This window comes from Piliocolobus tephrosceles, chromosome 9 (genome assembly GCF_002776525.5).
Source record: "Piliocolobus tephrosceles isolate RC106 chromosome 9, ASM277652v3, whole genome shotgun sequence".
In the NCBI taxonomy this organism is placed as follows: Eukaryota; Metazoa; Chordata; class Mammalia; order Primates; family Cercopithecidae; genus Piliocolobus; species Piliocolobus tephrosceles.
The window spans coordinates 26,415,193-26,433,244 of NC_045442.1; the positions used below are offsets into that span (position 1 = coordinate 26,415,193).

At 42.4% G+C, this 18,052-nt stretch overlaps 1 protein-coding gene across 5 annotated transcripts in view; it reads left to right on the forward strand.

The window, feature by feature from the left end:
• The first annotated feature begins 655 nt into the window (after positions 1–655).
• Positions 656–18,052, forward strand: part of SORCS1 (sortilin related VPS10 domain containing receptor 1) — a 600,060-nt gene continuing 582,663 nt past the window's right edge. For 3 of the 5 annotated variants that reach the window (XM_023206215.3, XM_023206213.3, XM_023206216.3), the window contains exon 1: positions 658–1,395. In XM_023206215.3, coding sequence (XP_023061983.1) covers positions 838–1,395 — 558 coding nt within the window. In that variant the 5' untranslated portion in view covers positions 658–837. Of the gene's footprint in view, positions 1,396–18,052 lie in introns of all 5 variants that reach the window. The other 2 variants (XM_023206217.2, XM_023206214.1) reach the window with 2 other exon arrangements.

Here is an 18,052-nt window from a genome sequence, read left to right on the forward strand (position 1 = left end):
GGGAAAAAAAAATCCCCCAAACTAAAACACACACACACGCGCACGCACGCACACACACACACACACACACACACACACACACACCAGATCATTTAATTACATCACTCTCTGCTGCTGCCTTTCCGAGATCTCCCCCAGGCTGGGACACACAGCCTGTGCTCCGGGTAAGGTCAGGATGCCAACTCAGGAAGCATAAGAGAGGAGAAGAGCAGAAGCCCACCCATCTGTATCTCCTCAACTAGCAAAGACGAGAAAGACAGAGAAAAAAGGAAACAGCAACACAGACTGATAGAAACAATAAAGCAGGAATAGGAAGCTCCCCACACAGCGACTGCTCCGGTAGCCCGAGGTCGACTGCCGCGGGCAGGGTGCGCGGACTCAGCGCTGGGACCCGCGGCCGCGGGGGCGCAGAGTGGGCGGCGGTAGAGGCGGCGGCTGAGCCTGCGAGGCCGAGGGGAGGTCGCAGGAGGAGCCTCCAGCACCGGGAGACCCGGTGCGCAGCGCAGCTCGGCCGCGGGACGCGGCGCCCGGAGCCCCGGCAGCGCCCGCCCTCCCTCCCGCGTCGCCCGCCAGCGCCCGCGCCCGCTCCGCCAGTGACTTCAGCTCAGCTCCACCCCCGCGCGGCGGCAGCTCGCTCGGTCCGGACCCGCGCTCGGCACAAGCCCAGCCCGGGCGAGCGGCCGCCACCTGCCTGGCGCCGCCTCCGCCCGCCCCCACCGCGGCCCAACTTGGATGGAGTTGGGGTCCTGAGCGCCGGCCCCCTACAGCGGCCAGCACTGAGCTCCGCGCCGCCACCTTCGTTCCGGGACCCTCTCTCCGCTGCTCTTCGCTCCCGCGATGGGAAAAGTTGGCGCCGGCGGCGGCTTCCAAGCCCGGCTGAGCGCGCTCCTAGCCGGCGCGGGGCTTTTGGTCCTCTGCGTCCCGGGCGTCTTCGGCGGCGGCTCCTGCTGCCCCCCGCCGCACCCCAGCTCTGCCCCACGCTCGGCCTCGACCCCTAGGGGCTTTTCTCACCGGGGGCCACCAGGCAGGGCTCCTGCCACGCCCCTGCCCCTCGTAGTGCGCCCCCTGTTCTCAGTGGCCCCCGGGGACCGAGCGCTGTCCCTGGAGCGGGCTCGGGGCACTGGGGCATCCGTGGCGGTTGCTGCCCGCTCCGGCCGGAGGAGACGGAGCGGTGCGGATCAGGAGAAGGCAGAACGGGGAGAGGGCGCGAGTCGGAGCCCCCGGGGAGTGCTAAGAGATGGAGGGCAGCAGGAGCCTGGTACTCGGGAGCGGGACCCGGACAAAGCCACCCGCTTCCGGATGGAGGAGCTGAGGCTGACCAGCACCACGTTTGCTCTGACGGGAGACTCAGCACACAACCAAGCCATGGTCCACTGGTCTGGCCACAACAGCAGCGTGAGTAGAATGGGACTGAGGGCAAAGGGGTGGAAAGATGGAAAGGGTTAAAGTCGGCTGTGTGATCTGGTGGAGAATTGTGGGGAAATAGGGTTTCTGGACTTGGGAGATGCTGCAAACTGGTCTTTGCCCACTTCCCCCAAGAGTTAACATCACCTACTAGGAGACCAGCCTCCCCATCTCTCCCACCAACACCATCAGAGTCCTCTCCAAATGCCACAGTTTCAGACTGAGGAGTCAAATCCCTATTTCTTGTTGCCTTGGTCGCATTGGTGTGTGGAACTGAAGACCAGGCAAACAGAGGGGTTAAAGTTCTCCTAATACAGAGACGAAAGGGTTAAATTTCCAGGCAGGCTAACATCCCCTCAAGCGACTTTCCCTTTACTTGCCAGACTTATGTACTGGCTCAAGGAAGATGAAGAAGACCCATGTATGTAGGCGTTTTATTATATTTCATTTTAATTTCATGCAGAGCTCCTAACGCCTTCTTCCCCACAAGGGAGAACTGCAGTGGAGAGTATAAGGTGTTCTTGAGTGTATCCTCTGCTTTAGGGGACCAAGTGGATGCAAGTTTCAGGGCAGGAACTCTCCAGCATCTTCTAACAGCACTAAGCGAGTGTGTTTTGAGAACTGGGGCTTTCCAGCCTGTGAATGAGCGGTTGTTCTCTGGCATGGTCAGTCTCAGGAAAATCAGATATATGCCAGTGACAACAACTCCCTGTTCTCCCCCATTGCCTGACCTCCTCTAATGAAGACCACAAATAAAGACTTAACATTCCCTTTATGAAGGCAGGAAAGGGATTGCTCACTTCCAGGAGGCTGGATTCCAGGGGACTTAGGATGCAAGTCCATGAGCTTTGGTCATATCAGGAAAGGTTTTAGATTTTCAGAAAAGCTTGCTTGTCTGCGATCTGAGGGAGCTATTCCCATTTAAATTGCACCTGGAAACTTCAGTGAGTTGAAATAATAAAGAATCAGCTTTGATTGTAATAACTAACAATGATTTTAAAGTGTGGAAACTTCTCCAGGCATGGACAAGAACGTAAAAACCAAGGATGGGTAAAATGGGGGAAAAATTTTTCAAGTTTTACAGCTTCAACCAGGTAATGGAGATTGTAGTGTTTGTAAGATGCACAATCTACACATTGTGGTACCTTTCAAAACGTTTTCCGTTGTGATGTAATTCCCAGAAACCTTCCCAGAGAACTGCCACTTTAGTGAGTTGTGCTCATTGTCAGCTTTTAAATGAGAGCTGTGAACATTTTAAAATGCTAGTCTGTCATCATGAATTCCTTGGGTACATAGATATAAATTGTATTAAGGCAAATCATGATAGATAATGTTTAGTATTGATGTATCTGTCCGGAGAGCGGTAGCAGGGTTTTCCCTACAATTCCTCCTTCATGACAGAGGCTGTGGTTTTATGTGGTTCTCAGGAGTGGTTTGATCAAATAAATGAAGCTGAAATTCTCTCCATTCAAGTTCTGGAGACCCTTGTCCTCATTCCTTACCTTAACTATTTTATCTTTCATATCATAGCCACTAAAATTAATCCTCTAATTTGAACTCAAATCTTCTTAAACTGACTGAATAACTTTCACACTGCTTTAAGTGATTAACTCAAAGCTTCTGGTGTGAGGGGAGATTTTAAACACATCAAACATGTTAGCTCTTGTTATATTAAGAAGTAAAAGACCTTGGACTCAAAATGTTTCTGGCTTTTAATGTAATTCAAGCTGTAAAATATCACTCACCCATTAGACCTCTTTTTTTTTTTTTATTTTACTTTTTTTTTTTTTTTAGCTCATCTCTTGAAAGATCTTGGAAAGAAAGAGAAAAGTAGAATACATCTTTGGCAAATTTTTAACCTCTATTTAGGAAATGGCGCCAAGCACTGCCAGCATTAAAAAATAATAATAAATGCTGCTTATAATTCTAGTAGGGCTTGTTAGGGTCAGGGCATTGAACATGCAGGCAAGTCTGAGATAATGTAGGAAATAAGGTGATGAGTGTTAAAGTTTTGATCACTCAAATCATGTTAACTAATGAGGTGAGATTTCTGCCCTCTGAAGTCTCTTATTCCATAAAGACCTCTTCTGACCCAGTCCATTCTCTGGTCATCACAAACAACGGTGTTTCTTCTTTTTCTTTTGTAAGTATAGACATACAGATAGTGGAGAAAGAGAAATAGTCTTTATCTGTGTCCTCCAAAACAAAGCTAGTCCTACGTATCTGGACCAGACTCAGAGAAAGTTTAAAATATTTTTTAAAGGAAAGAAAGCATAAATAAACTTTTTTTTTTTTTTTTTTTTGGCAGTTTTGTAGAATGCAAAGCAGAGTGGAGACCTGAATTCTAGTTCTGCTTATTTGTGGTTAGACCGAGGCAAATTGTGGATTTTTCCATCTCTAAAGTGGAGACTATGCCGGTCAGATTAACTACAGAGAATTAGGAGCCAGGCTATACCTAAGAGGGCACCGTGACTTTAAAGCCTCATACACTTGTTTGGGAGTCTGAACAGCACTTCACTTTACCCCAGAGTGGGAAATCCACTAATTTAAACCCAAGGGCCAGATTGGAGTGGTGGGGGGCGTGGGGGATTCTTATCTTTTCACATTTAGATGTCCTCCCCTATAAATCTGCCTCCAAACCCATTCAGGGCCACAGGCAACACACATCCTGTGAACCCCTCTCACCTTCAGCAAAAAGCCTTTGCTAAGAAGAGTCTCTGATTATGACAACACCTGCATTCAAGGTGCAAATGCATGGTAATTATAGGCTGCCTGTCAATCTGGTGAAGAGTTCTGGATGGTTCACTCACCTCCTTCCCTTCTCTTTCCTGCCCCCTCAGCTGTTGGACTTGAGCAGTTGTATAAAGACATGTCTGTTTTGCCTCGTCTGTGGGTGTGATGTGATTCCTCTGTACTGCAGTCTCGATTGATGGAAACTGTTGCTAGAGTTGGTGGAACACCTGGGGGGATCTTCTGGCATGAAAGGTGCTGGGTATGAATCATTTGTCATGAGCTTGGTGTCGTAAGCAAGAACATATTGTTCCCACCCTACTCATCCCAGGCATGCTGTGCCCTGATCTAAATTTATATAGTAATCCTTAGAGTGTTAAAATATATATTTGCCTTATATGTATGCATAATGGTGTATGTGTTTATTCCTTATTTCTAAGGGATTTTAAAGTGCTATAGCATTAATCTTTATAAAATTCTTTGTAGGTAGTAAGTAGGTGATGAGTGTTAATATCTCTTTTTCATATTTTTATGCCGGAGTTTAGTATTTCAGTTCACCACTCTGCCCCTTTCTCACTGGCAATTATATTACAAGATGTGTTAACAGAGGGTTTTACTTGACTTCTATTTTTCCATGATGACATCTTTAATGTTACATTTCTCATAGCACGTGATGGACTGCTTGATTTCTGTGTACCTCTTTGCTTCTAGTTGTTCTGGGATTTGACATTTACCCTCCAACATTAGTGAATAAATTGAGTCCCAATCTGGGCCAACTTCTGGGATAGATGCCTTACATTCATCATCTCACTTAATTTTTCACAGAAATGTCATGAGTAGGTGTTATTATTGTCATTACATACAGGAGGAAACTGAGGTTCCAGAAGGCTAAATGAATTGCCAAATAGACACAGGGGGTCAATGGCAGAACAGAGACTGTCACCCAGAGTGATCCTATGCCCAAACTGCACAGAAGGTCGCTTGTACAATGGACTTTAAAATAGAACAGAAAAACTCAGACCTTTTGGAATCTGTATTTTAGATAATCCTATCTTGAGTTGATTTCTGATGATGGTGGAGGAGGATGTACTCTTAGCTGGAAGCTCCATCTTCTTGTAGAAAAGCGAGGACATTAACACGTGCCTGTCACATTGCACTCTTTACCTTAAGTAGTGATTTGGTTGTTCTCTCATCCACCCACCTCTTCGTCTTCAGTGAGATGTGGAATCTGCACCTGGTGATTCAGTGAGCAAGAGGGAACCTGCAATCTTTCATCTTTCAGCTCAGTTGTTCTTCAGGAATAGATTCCTTTTCTAATTTAATGACAAATCTGATATTATAAACATGTTGGCTATGAATGCTTGACTTGGCTATACATTTTGATACAGTTTTTTTTTTTTGGTGGGAGGGGTGCTGACCTTTTAAAAAGTAAAATGATAAAAGATTTTAGCTTTATCTAGCAAGCCTACATAATTCCTTCTCTCAGTACTTAATGCTATATGAATGCTAATGTGGTGTGATTTGGAAGGCAGTGGGTTTGAAATCAGACAGATTTGAGTTTGAATCTTAGTTGTCCTGCTAAATCAGCACACTGCCTTGAGTAAGTCACTTAAATTCTTCGAGCCTCAGTCTCCCCATCTAAAATATGGGGATAGTATATCTTTTGGAGGCTTTTTGCTAAAGAGGCGACATCGTGGATACAAAGTGCTTTGTTCATAGTAAATGCTCAATAAATGCTACTTACTTTTCCTATGAGAAGAAAGAGTTCTCTACTGGGAATTAAGAATTGTGGGTTATAATCCTGGCTGTATACAAAAATTATATATGTAGTCATAGCATGTTGAAATGTTGTGGCCTCAATTTCATCCTCTGTAAAATGGCGCTAATAGACTAAAATCCTTTACAGGTCAAAACTAATTTCATAGTTTGTTCATACAGATACTATGTACCTACTGTATTTACTAAGTAAAGTGCACTAGGAGTGTTGGGGATGCAGAAATAACACAAAGACCTATACCCTTGACCTGTAAGGGAACAAACCTTTTATTTCACAAGATTCTTCCTTTTTCCTCAGTTCATACGCATATCTATTTAAGGAAAATCAAGTAATTTGAGATCCCAGCAGGCCTTCATTTCAATCTGGGCACATGGTTTGCAGCAAAACATGGTTTATTAGGATTTGTTGTATTACATCTTCATGTTAAGGAACCTGCTATCTTTGAACCTCCCCGCCCCCCAAAAAAATGCCCTAATGTGAAATTGGAAAGTAAAAATCTCTTAGTTATTGAATGGGATTTTCTAGCAATCATTGACATGAATGTTGACTCTCAGAACTATATCCACATTTTTTAAAAGAGACGCCTTAGAAATGTATAGGATAGGGCAAAAAAGCAGATACACCAATCACATTTATATATGAGAGTAATGATTGCTCCCATTTAGCAGTAATTGCTATGTGTCAGCATTATGCTAAGAGGCTTACACAAATTATTATATTTAGTTTTAATTCAACAAGTATTTATTGAGTTCCTAATATTTGTCATTCACTGGCATACGGATATTTGTGAAGTGCTACACAAGATGAAAAGAAATAATTCCTGCCCTCAATGAGCTCTTGGTCTTGTACACAAAGAAACTTCTTAAGAGACAGCGGGAGATGTGCATTCTCTGAGGACAGAACATGCTGTAGGAGGTCAGAGGAGAGTTGGACATCTTCTGGCTGGGGTGGCCTTCAAACTGGATTGTAGAGTATGTACTTCAGACAAACCTTGATGTGTAGAGAAGATTGAAAGTAACAGTTGGAGATTATTACAAGGATATTTTTAGCTGAATGGATGTCATGACTAAAAGTTGAGAGATGTAAACCTTCCTCTTTATATCCAGGAATTTAAATTACTTTATTTAAAAACTATGTTTAACTAAAGTTTTAACCTTAGGAATGATTGAAAAATATGAATTAAGCAAAATATATACACATCAATCTTGTAGTAAATTTGGGTACATTCCAAGCCCAGTAGGAAAATAAAAACCTTTATGGTCACTGAGAGACATGACTGCCCTTATTTGCACATTAAATCTTAGCTGGAGTCATCATCATTTCATTTTTACCTTGACATTTTCCACACAGAGTTTTCACAAAAGGACTTTCTTTTGTTTAAGTTGTTGATGAGAGAGATCACTGTTCAGGCTGCCTTGAGGATAAATTGATTTGGCTCCCTGCCAGCTTATATTCAGTCACTAAATGTATGTAAAATATTTGTCCTGTTTTTGTGTATGTCTCAATTACTGGCCCTTATTTTGTGGCTAAAAGGTGTAGAGAAGGCACTTGTGTCTCCTGGAGGGGAAACTGCCAAACAGCGTCTCTGCAGTGACTAAAGGGGATGGCAGAGAAGAGATGTGTTCATTGCGAGGTGAGCTCAGGCTCCATAAAAGTGCAGTGGTTCCTGTTAAGGAGCGCAAACTCTGTTCCGATTGTATGGATGGAGTAAGCAAACAGTTGGCAAGAAGCAAAGGTGGAATCTTACTGTGCAACGTTTAGAATGAAAGAACAGCTTATCCTAGAATGTAGATAGGAATAAAAAAAGGACGTGGATGCTCTGTCGGAAATCCTATGTGAGATTTTACACACATATGAAAGATATTGTGTCTATTTCTATAGCACTCCTGAATGTTTTTATACCACTTTAGATCAGTTATAGCCCTTTTTTCTCTTTGCAAAATGATTCAGTTTTCAAAGATCGACACATTACTTTCGTTACTTAAGGTATTTTTTCTCACCACAATTCTATAAGATAGGAAAGACAAATGTCATCTACACTCTCAGATAAAGAAACCAAGATGTTCCTATTAAGTAGGTCAGTTAGTGGAAGAAGAAGGTCAGATAACATTTGGTCACACTGTAGGAGTGATTCTTGGTTTGGCCCACTGCTGGCTTGCCACAGGCAAGAGTTAGAACACAGCTGCACCCTAGCCTTGTGGTTTGTCTGAAGCCCATGCACCTGTGTCCATAAGGTTTTCCATTGTGGGCAGAAGAGTGAATAATGGCCGTAGAGCTCCTGAGTTCTAGGTTCCGCTTTTCAAGTTGTTTGTCTTGGGCTTCAAAACAAGTAGCTTCATGAAAAGTCATGCTCTTGGCATTGTTTAAACCTCTGAAGTTCCCTTAAAGAGTGATGATGGGACCTTCTGGAAGTGAGGTTCCTAGTAATAACCTGTCTGCCATATATATTCCACTGCTAATGAACTTCAGAGATGAGACTACTTATGACTGGGTTTATTGCAATAGTGGCTTGGGGTAGAAAGGAGGTACAGCTATCTCTTCCTCTGTTTAATTTTCTTATGCAGATAAAAGCCAGTTAAAAATAATATTGAAGGTGTTCTCACTACGTCTTCTCGTATAGGAAACCTAGAGTATTAATCAACATTTTGGAGCAGCAGTAGTCAAGCTGAAGGACTGCCTGTTGATGCTAATGGGTTTTACTTGCTCAAGGATTATAATTGAGTTACCAACTATAGCTTTTTCTACTTCTAACTTTTGGGGTGAGAGTGAAAGAAGAGAGCAAAGGAAAGTTTGCTGAACATCAGGGACAACTCTGTCTAGATAAGACATATTGATTATAACAGAAGTCTCCTTTAACAATATTAATATGAATAACCACCAATTTAGTGAACAGCTTCCCCAGAAATATGATCTGGAACATCACCACATGATTTCTCTTGATTCTCACAACACCTTTATGAACTACATATTGTTGTCCTCATTCTAAAGCTGTAGAAGTCAAGCATAAACAACTTGCCAAAGGTTACCCAGCTAGCAGGTGGCAGAGCTGGGATTTGATTTTTGCCCTTTCTGGCACCAAAGCTCTTTCTGCTAAATCATGCTTTGTATGGGTTTATTTTTATATAAGTTCATTTTTGAATGGGTTTATTTTTGAGTTTCTTTTTTTTTTTTTTCTTTTCTTTTCTTTTCTTTTCTTTTTTTTTTTTTTTGAGACAGATTCTTGCTCTGTCACACAGGCTGGAGTGTAGTGGTGCGATCTCTGCTCACTGCAAGCTCTGCCTCTTGGGCTCACGCCATTCTTTTGCCTCAGCCTCCCAAGTAGCTGGGACTACAGGTGCCCGCCACTGTGCCCGCCACCATGCCCGGCTAATTTTTAAAGAACTCCACAATTCAGTGCAGATGGGGTGATAGGGGAACTCTTGATATGAATGACTTTTCTTGGGGATCTCCCTTTCACTTCACCCCATTGTCAGGTCACTGACACTTTACTTGGCAATCACTCACTCCATGATGCAGTTTGGGTTGAAACCCTCACCTCTGTCCATCCCCACAAGTGGCTTCTGGGGGTTATTAATGTGTGTCATCTTGTTATCCTGGGAGGATGTTTGGGATGGGCTGTTTGGTTTCTCCCTGCTGACCAGTGACCCTACAGTGACAGTGTGTACAACGTGTACACTTTTTAAAGAAAGTGCTAATAAGAATCATATTCTCAGACAACCAACTAATCATGTTGTGCCCTGGAACCAATAGATTGATGCCTCTAGTCATCTTTCCCTAACCAGAGTAACGGGAGCTGTTGAGACACAAAATCATGGGCTATCAATCCTTCTGCTCCAGGGCCTTTGGTGGTTTGGGGCTGGGTGGTGGGTGACTGGGGGGGGGCAGATTGAAAGTGAAAGATTTTCTCCTTACCTCAGCAATTCCCGCTGTACATTCTTGATTATAATCATTAAAGGGAAAAAGGCTATTTTAGGCACATTCAGCACCCTGGTTTAGAAATTTATCGTCTGCAGCCCTGCTTGCCCTGACTTGCATTTTGCTGAAACGATAGAAGAACTCTTAACTGGGCAGGCATGGGCTCACTCATAGGTGCCTGGGGCAGCATTTCTCAAAGTACTGTCCTCATGGGTCCTGCTTTTGAATGCCCTGATGGGGAGAAGGGACCAGGAATCTGTATATTTTACGAACTTCCCAGGAGATTCTTGGGAACACTCAAGTTTGAAAATCATTTCCTTAAGATTTGCACATGAGTTTAAGAGTCCGTGGACTTCTTCCATTGTCTGCATAATTTTGTGTTAATATGCTTTACTTTTTCCCATGGAGAGATGCAGCCCACAGTGTTTATCAGCTTCTCAATGGAAACCATGCGCAACAAAGACGTGGTGGAATGGAAGGCTCTATAAATCACACAGGACAGTACAATGCCGCGCAGGTGAAATTTCTGTCATTCAGTGTATACTAAAAAACTATCTTCCATGGCTGTCCACGTAACCATGGGCAAAATATGTCTTAAATGGCAAAAAGTACACATGATTTAAACTATAATGTATTGGGTGAACTGCCGACTCTACTATCCACTAGATGTGTGAACTTGTGCAATTAACTTTATCTCTGTCCTTAGTTCCCGCATCTGTAAAATGAGGATACTAATGGTATATTTCTTATATGGTGGCTTGATGGTTAACAGAGATAATATAACTTCTTAACGGAACATCTGGCATATACCAAATCATCCATAAGGGTTAGCTGTTATTACAGTTTCATTGATATTAATAGTGCTTCAGTATGGCCTATTAAAATATGTTTGTAATATGACATTCGTGATGTTGTTTCTGTTTCTGCATGTAGATTCTCTCGCTCCAGTTCTATTTCCTTATATTGAAGATTAGGGCACTGTCCTAATCCTTTTAGCATCCCTCTCAGCGTCTCTAGCTGTTTCCACTTAATACTTGCTTACTAAATATTTGCAATTTTATTTGCTATTTCCTTGGGAAAGTTTTTTTTTTTTTTTTCCATGTGTTATGGACGACCTATAACTTTGTACCTGTGTGTTGTGGAATAATGAAGTCATTAAAAGGTTGATTATGTAAATATGTATTTTGAATTGGGAAACTGTCCACAAAATATCAGAATAAAATATTACAAAATAGTACAAACATAAACCCATTAAGTCAGAGTTTTTTGTCTGTGTTGTTCTCTCATATATCCCAAGTCTGTAGAAATATACCTGGAGGCCAGGCACGGTGGCTCATGCCTGTAATCCCAACACTTTGGGAGGCTGAGGCAGGCAGATCACTTGAGGTCAGGAGTTCAAGACCAGCCAGGCCAACATGGAAAAACCCCATCTCTATTAAAATACAGAAATTAGCCAGGCGTGGTGGCAGGTGCCTATGATCCCAGCTACTTGGGAGGCCGAGGCAGGAGAATTGCTTGAATCTGGGAGGTGGAGGTTGCAGTGAGCCAAGATGGTGCCACTGCACTCCAGCCTAGGTGACAGAGCGAGACTCCATCTCAAAAAAAAAAAAAAAAACAAACCTGGAAATAGTAAAGGTTTGAGACAGTTTTTTTTTTCTATTATTATGTACTGTAAAATTAAACTTTTGTGGAAAAAAAGCAGGAAAGATACGACTCAAAATGTTTGCCAGTGATTATGGTGAATGTTAGGATTCTATGCAAGTTTCTTGTGTTTGTTCATTCTTTTTGTCATTTCTCAATAAATGTGTATTGCTTGAGTTATTTTTAAAAGTTATTTTAAAATGAAAATAAATGAAAGAGAGAGCAAACGAGTTTGTGAACTTGGCCTCATTAAAACTGAATTCCGGGCAACAACTGTACAAGAGCTCACATTCAAGTTGCCTGTTTCCCTTTTAATCACTGTTGTTGGGAGACAGTCTGGTGTCCAGGCTTTTTGCAAAAGAGCAAGATCACTCTGTGTCTGTCTCCTGGGTATGCAGCAGCATGTGCTACCAGGCCTTTTGTTTATCATCACCTTTGTTGATTCCAGAGAGAATGATTCATGGTAGTTTCACCAACCTGACTATATATCCCAGAAATTCCAGTGACCTCCATTCACCCAATAAAACAACATATATTTCAGTTTAAATCTCAATCTCTGTCTTGATTTTGCTATCCATCTCCATGTCATATAAGTACATATAAATATATACATGATAAATATGTGCACTCTTGTATGTCTGTATACATTCACAGCAACATAAGCACCAATGTACAGCATTTAAGTGTCCACTCTTAAAAATGAAATATTAGTATCATAAGGCCTCAGTAAGATTGTTTACTGATTGTGAATGCTGATTGGAAAGAGAGCTCCAGAACAAGGAGAGATGAAAAAAAAAAAAAAAAACCCAAAAAACAGAGAGAAGGAGACAGAGCGATGTCAATAACAGATATATGGAAGACAGAAAATGAATAAGAGAGAGAAGAAAAGAGAAAGGGAGAAAATGAAGCAGGGAGAGGGAGGGAGATGGGAAGAGAAAGAACATAAGTGCATGACAAAGGCAGAGAGAGACAGAAGGAAAGCCAGAGAGCAGAGGCAGATTGAGAAGAGGAGGTAAAAGGAAAGATGAGAGACAAAGAGACATGGAGAGACCACAGGCAAAGAAAGTCATATTGGGAGACAAAGACAGAGCTGATGGAGGCATATAAACAAAGCAGGAGAATCACAATAAGAGAGTAAGAGGTGAAAATGAAAGGCAAAAGTGTCAGCAAGTGTATTAGTCCATTCTCACACTGCTAATAAAGACATACACATGACTGGGTGATTTTTAAAAAGAAAGATGTTTAATTGACTCACAGTTCAGCATGGTCAGGGAGGCCTCCAGAATTTTACAATCATGGCAGAAGGGGAAGCAAACAGATCCTTCTTCACATGACAGCAGAAGAGAGGGGTGCAGAGTGAAGGGGAGGGAAAGCCCCTTATAAAACCATCAGATCTTGTGAGAGCTCACTCACTATTATGAGAACAGCATGGAGATAACCACTCCCATGACTCAGTTAGCCTCCCAGTAGGTCCCATGTGTGGGGCCCCCATCCAGGCTGCTTACCTGGGCTGGCATTGAGTGTCTGTAGCTTTTCCAAATGCATGGTACAAGCCGTCAGTGGATCTACCATTCTGGGATATGAAGGATAGTGGTTATCTTCTCATAGCTCCACTAGACAGTGCCCCATGGGGACTCTGTGGGGGGACCCCAAACCCATATTTCCCTTTTGCTCTGTCCTAGCAGAGGTTCTCCATGAGGACTCCACCCCTGCAACAAACTTCTGCCTGGACATCCAGGCATTTCCATACATCCTCTGAAATCTAGGTGGAGGTTCACAAACCTCAGTTCTTGTCTTCTGCACACCCACAGGGCTAACACCACGTGAAAGCTGCCAAGACTTAGGGCTTGCACTCTCTGAAACAATGGCCTGAGTTGTACATTGGCCCCTTTTAGCCACAGCTGGAGCTGAAGCAGCTGGGATGCAGGGCACCATATCCCGAGGCTGCACAGAGCAGTGGATTGTGGACCAGGTCTACTAAAGCATTTTTCCCTCCTAGGCCTGTGGGTCTGTGATGGGAGGGCCTGTCGTGAAGGTCTCTGAGATGCCCTGGAGACATTTTCCCCATTGTCTTTGTGATTAACGTTTGGCTCCTTGTTACTTATGCCAATTTCTCCAGCAAGCTTGAATTTCTCCCCCCAAAATTTCTCTGCTTCCCCTTGAATGCTTTGCCACTTAGAAATTTCTTCCACCATATATCCTAAATCATTTATCTCAAGTTCAGAGTTTCACAGATGTTTGGGGCAGGAGCAAAATGCTGCCAGTCTCTTTGCATAGCAAGAATGGTATGTGTCTCCATCGAAATCTCCACTTGAATTGTATCTCCCAAAATTCCCACTTGTTGTGGGAGGGACCCAGGGCGAGGCAATGGAATCATGGGGATCAGTCTTTCCTGTGCTTTTCTCGTCATAGTTAATAAGTCTCATGAGATCTGATGGGTTTATCAGGGGTTTCCACTTTTGCTTCTTCCTCATTTTCTCTTGCTGCCACCAAAAGTGCCTTTTACCTCCCACTGTGATTCTGAGATCTCCTCAGCCATGTGGAACTGTAAGTCCAATTAAACCTCTTTTTCTTCCCAGTCTCAGGTGTGTCTTTATCAGCAGCATGAAAACAAACTAATAAAAAGAGCTACCTTTACTCCAGTTTGCAACAAGTTTCTCATCTCTATCTGAGACCACCTCAGACTGGACTTCATTGTCCATGTAACTATCAGCATTTTGCTTAAAGCCATTCAACTAGTTTCTAGGAAGTTCCAAATTTTCCCACACCATCCTGTCTCTGAGCCCTCCAATTCTCTAGGAAGCTCCAAACTTTCCCAGATTTTCCTTTCTTCTTCTGAGCCCTCCAGTTCTCTAGGAAATTCCAAACTTTCTAACATCTTCCTGTCTTCTTCTGAGCCCTCAAAACTGTTCCAACTTCTGCCTGCTACCCAGTTCCAAAGTTGTTTCCACCTTTTTGGGTATCGTTACAGCAGTGCCCCACTCCTCAGTACTAATTTACCGTATTGGTTCATTCTCATGCTGCTAATAAAGATATTCCCGGGACTGGGTAATTTATAAAGGAAAGAGGTTTAATTGGCTCACAGTTCAGCATGGCTGGGGAGGCCTCAGGAAACTTACAATCATGGCAGAAGGGGATGCAAACACCTCCTTCTTCATATGGCAGCAGAAGAGAAAGGTGTAGAGTGAAGACGGGGAAAAACCTCTTGTAAAACCATCAGCTCTTGTGAGAACTCACTCACTATCACGAAAACAGCACGGAGGTAACTGCTGCCATGGTTCAGTTTTCTCCCACCAGGTCCCTCCCACGACATGTGGGGATTATGGGAACTACAATTTAAGATGAGATGGGTGGAGACACAGCCAAACCATATCAGTGAGTGAGAAGAACTTATAATCAAATCAAGGGCATAGAAGAACTTGGGTCCTAAGAAGACTGCCCTTCCAAAAGCACAATACTTCACTTGCCTCTTGCTTTGAGTGATTTTGCACCCAACCATGTCAGATGGTTAGCACAGGCAGCAACTCCTGCATGTGTGATGGCTTTGAAGCCATATGTTGGTCAGATGGGTGTGAGTGGAAGGGGTTCATGTAGTATTTATGCATTAAGAATCTTTTATGAGTGATTTTGTTTTGGAAGTGGGACTGATGTTCTGAATGTTGGAAAGACAACTTTTAACCTTTCCTTTTATACCAGTTATGCTGTTCTGAATTTTTAACATGAGCATGCATTTCTTTAATAATAAAAATACTAAAACATGTTTTAAGTGGCTGTGTGTCAGCACTGTGGTGAGCACTGGGAGTACAAAGATGAATAAGATCTGATCTTTACCCTTAAGGGTGCATATTCTGGTGGAAATAGACCCATAAACAGATAAATTGCAATTTACTGTGATAAGTGCATAATAGCCGTAATAGAGTTTTGTGCAAAGTACTATGGGAGCAAAGATGAGTGGGGGACAGCTAATTTTGCCTGAGATGGGGAGGCAAGGTTTTAAAGGGAAGTGACATTTAAGCTAGGTTTTTATAGAAGATTAAGAATTTTGCAGACAGAATAGGGCAGGGTAGGAGAAAAGGTCATTTGTGCCTGTTTTTAACTCTCCATATCTTGGGTCTTGAGTTGATCTTAGGTTGTTAGCACAGTCACCAAGCTGTGACTGGAATAAACTTTCTTCATTGTCTCAGTGTCTAAAATATTTGGAACCAAGGCTAACAGTGTTTTAAAATATCAGATTAGATTCCACATCTTAGAATGTCCTGTTCTTGTCCTCAAACTGGACAAAGGAATCTGATTTTCTCAGAGATAAATTGCTCCCCTAAATCTTCACCCAACCAACACACGCAATCAAGAATGCACACACATGTGCACATACACAAAACCATTTTAAAGCATCGCCATTTTCTCTCTTCACAGTTAAATCTGATTAGCACAATGGTGATGGGATTTTTTATTGGTTATTCTGTATACTTCTGCTTTTAAAGACTTAAAAGTGGTTGTTTTTGGTATGTTCTTGAACATAATGCCCAAATCAGTATTAGAGATGAGTATATTGGGATGAATTGGATGGTTAACACTTATGATTAAAGCATGATTTTTTTTTTTACAGCAGTAAGAAAATGCAGTAGAATATTCCACTCCAGTGTTAGCCATACTTAGTTATGCCTTGCCAACTGGAGACAGTGTATGTACACTAGGTACATGGAAAAGTCCCAGAAAGTGAAGTTAGCTTTTAATTCTTTGGCCCTTTCCATTCTTCTTGTCTACCTTCTAAATAAAAGAAAAAAAAGAACAGAAAGGATGAAGCTGGGGAGGAAATGTATGTATAGTCAGAGACAGAGGGAGTATGTGCTCTCAGGGCTGGCTTACCATCCAGTGAGTAGTTGAAGAGGTACCTTTGTGGTCTTTCAGTTCCCTCCTTTCCTTACACATAAGTCTCAGCAGTCTGCTGTTTGAGATGATGTTACAAGGTCCCGATCTGGCTTTAGGGTGTTGTGACTTTAGAAATTTTTGCTTAGCATTTTTTTTTTTTTTTTTTTGCTAGGCAGTAGAGAATCAGTTTTAGGAGTTTCATCATTTTAAGACAAGAATTAGTTAAGAAAGAGCTTTTCAGCAGTCCCAAATATACCCTGAGACAAATAGATGACTATCCCCAGAGAGTAGGAATTAGCTCCCTTCCAATCACCTAATCCTTGGTTTAACACCCTCTATGAAAGTCTCCTTGACATTCATTTAATTTAGATTAACATCTTAGGGCAGGGAGAAGGGAAAATTATATTTGCCTTGAAAACTCACCAACTTTATAAGTATCCTAGTACCTCTTACACAACTTAAATCCAGGTGTTGAAAATATCTTTAAAGAAATGCTTGCATTCCCCATTAGAGGGAAAGATACAATTTATATTTTGTTGCAGGTAGGATTTGAGGTAGTTTAACATAGGGGTTGCCAAATTATAGCCCATGGGCTATATCTGTCCAGCCGCCTGTTTTGTATGGACTGCAAGCTAAAGACAGTTACTACACTTTTAAATGACTGGAAAATCTAGAAGAGAATGATATTTCATGACATGAAAATTATTTGATATAAAATTTTATTGGATCATGGCCACACTCATTCATTGACATATTGTCTATGGCTGCTTTCCTGCTACAACAACAAAGTTGAATAGTTGTGACAGAAAGTGTATAGCTCACAAACCTAAAATATTTACTCACTGACCCTTTACAGGAAGGAAGGTTTGCCAAGGCCTGATTTAGGAGATTGGAGAGAATGTAAGCAGTGAGGCACAGCAAAGGTCCTGTGGTTGTCATCTGCATGCCAACCTGAGAATGTTTTTTGGACCCTTGGTTTTTCTGCCTCAAAGGCATACACCTAACCATGGCAGACTTCCAGTCACAAAAGGGATCATTTCTTTTCTGTCCCTGCCCCTTTGCTCAAGCTGCCTAAAACTTTGCTGCCTCTGTTTAAAATCTCAATCTGCCATGTCTGTGTCCGCTTAAATCCTTTCCATTATTTAAGTCCTCATTTGGATATCACCTCCTTTCTGAGGATTTCTCCAACACTTTCAAGAAGAAGGGAAGCCTGAATATCATGAAGAAAAGATCTGCTATTGTGTGCCAGGTCACTCTATGCCTCCCTCCAAGCACTAAGCATCACATAGTGTGTGCTCCAATTAATAGTGAGTTTCTCAAGGGCAAGGCTTCATTTCATTCATTTTTATATGCCAGTATTTGGCATATAGATGGTTTGCAATAAGCATGTTTTTTTCAGGACACTAAAGCAATAGAGAATCTTTTTATTTACCTCTCTTGGTATAGAAGATAAATGTTCAGCATTGATATACCATAAAGAATGGCTGTCTGGATAGTTTTCACTGTCCTGATTCTTGAAGTATAAACTCCCTGAGTTGTTTCATCCAAATTGTTCTACAAAAGTGGCCAAAAATGAGACATAGGAAGAGAGAGAGAGGGGAGAGAGAAAGACAGTGAGAGAGGGGAGAGAGAAAGAGAAAGAAGCACAGATTCAGATCAAATCAGATGCATTGGAGGCCACAGCTCCCTTGAGGCAGGGAGGGCAGGGGTGCACTT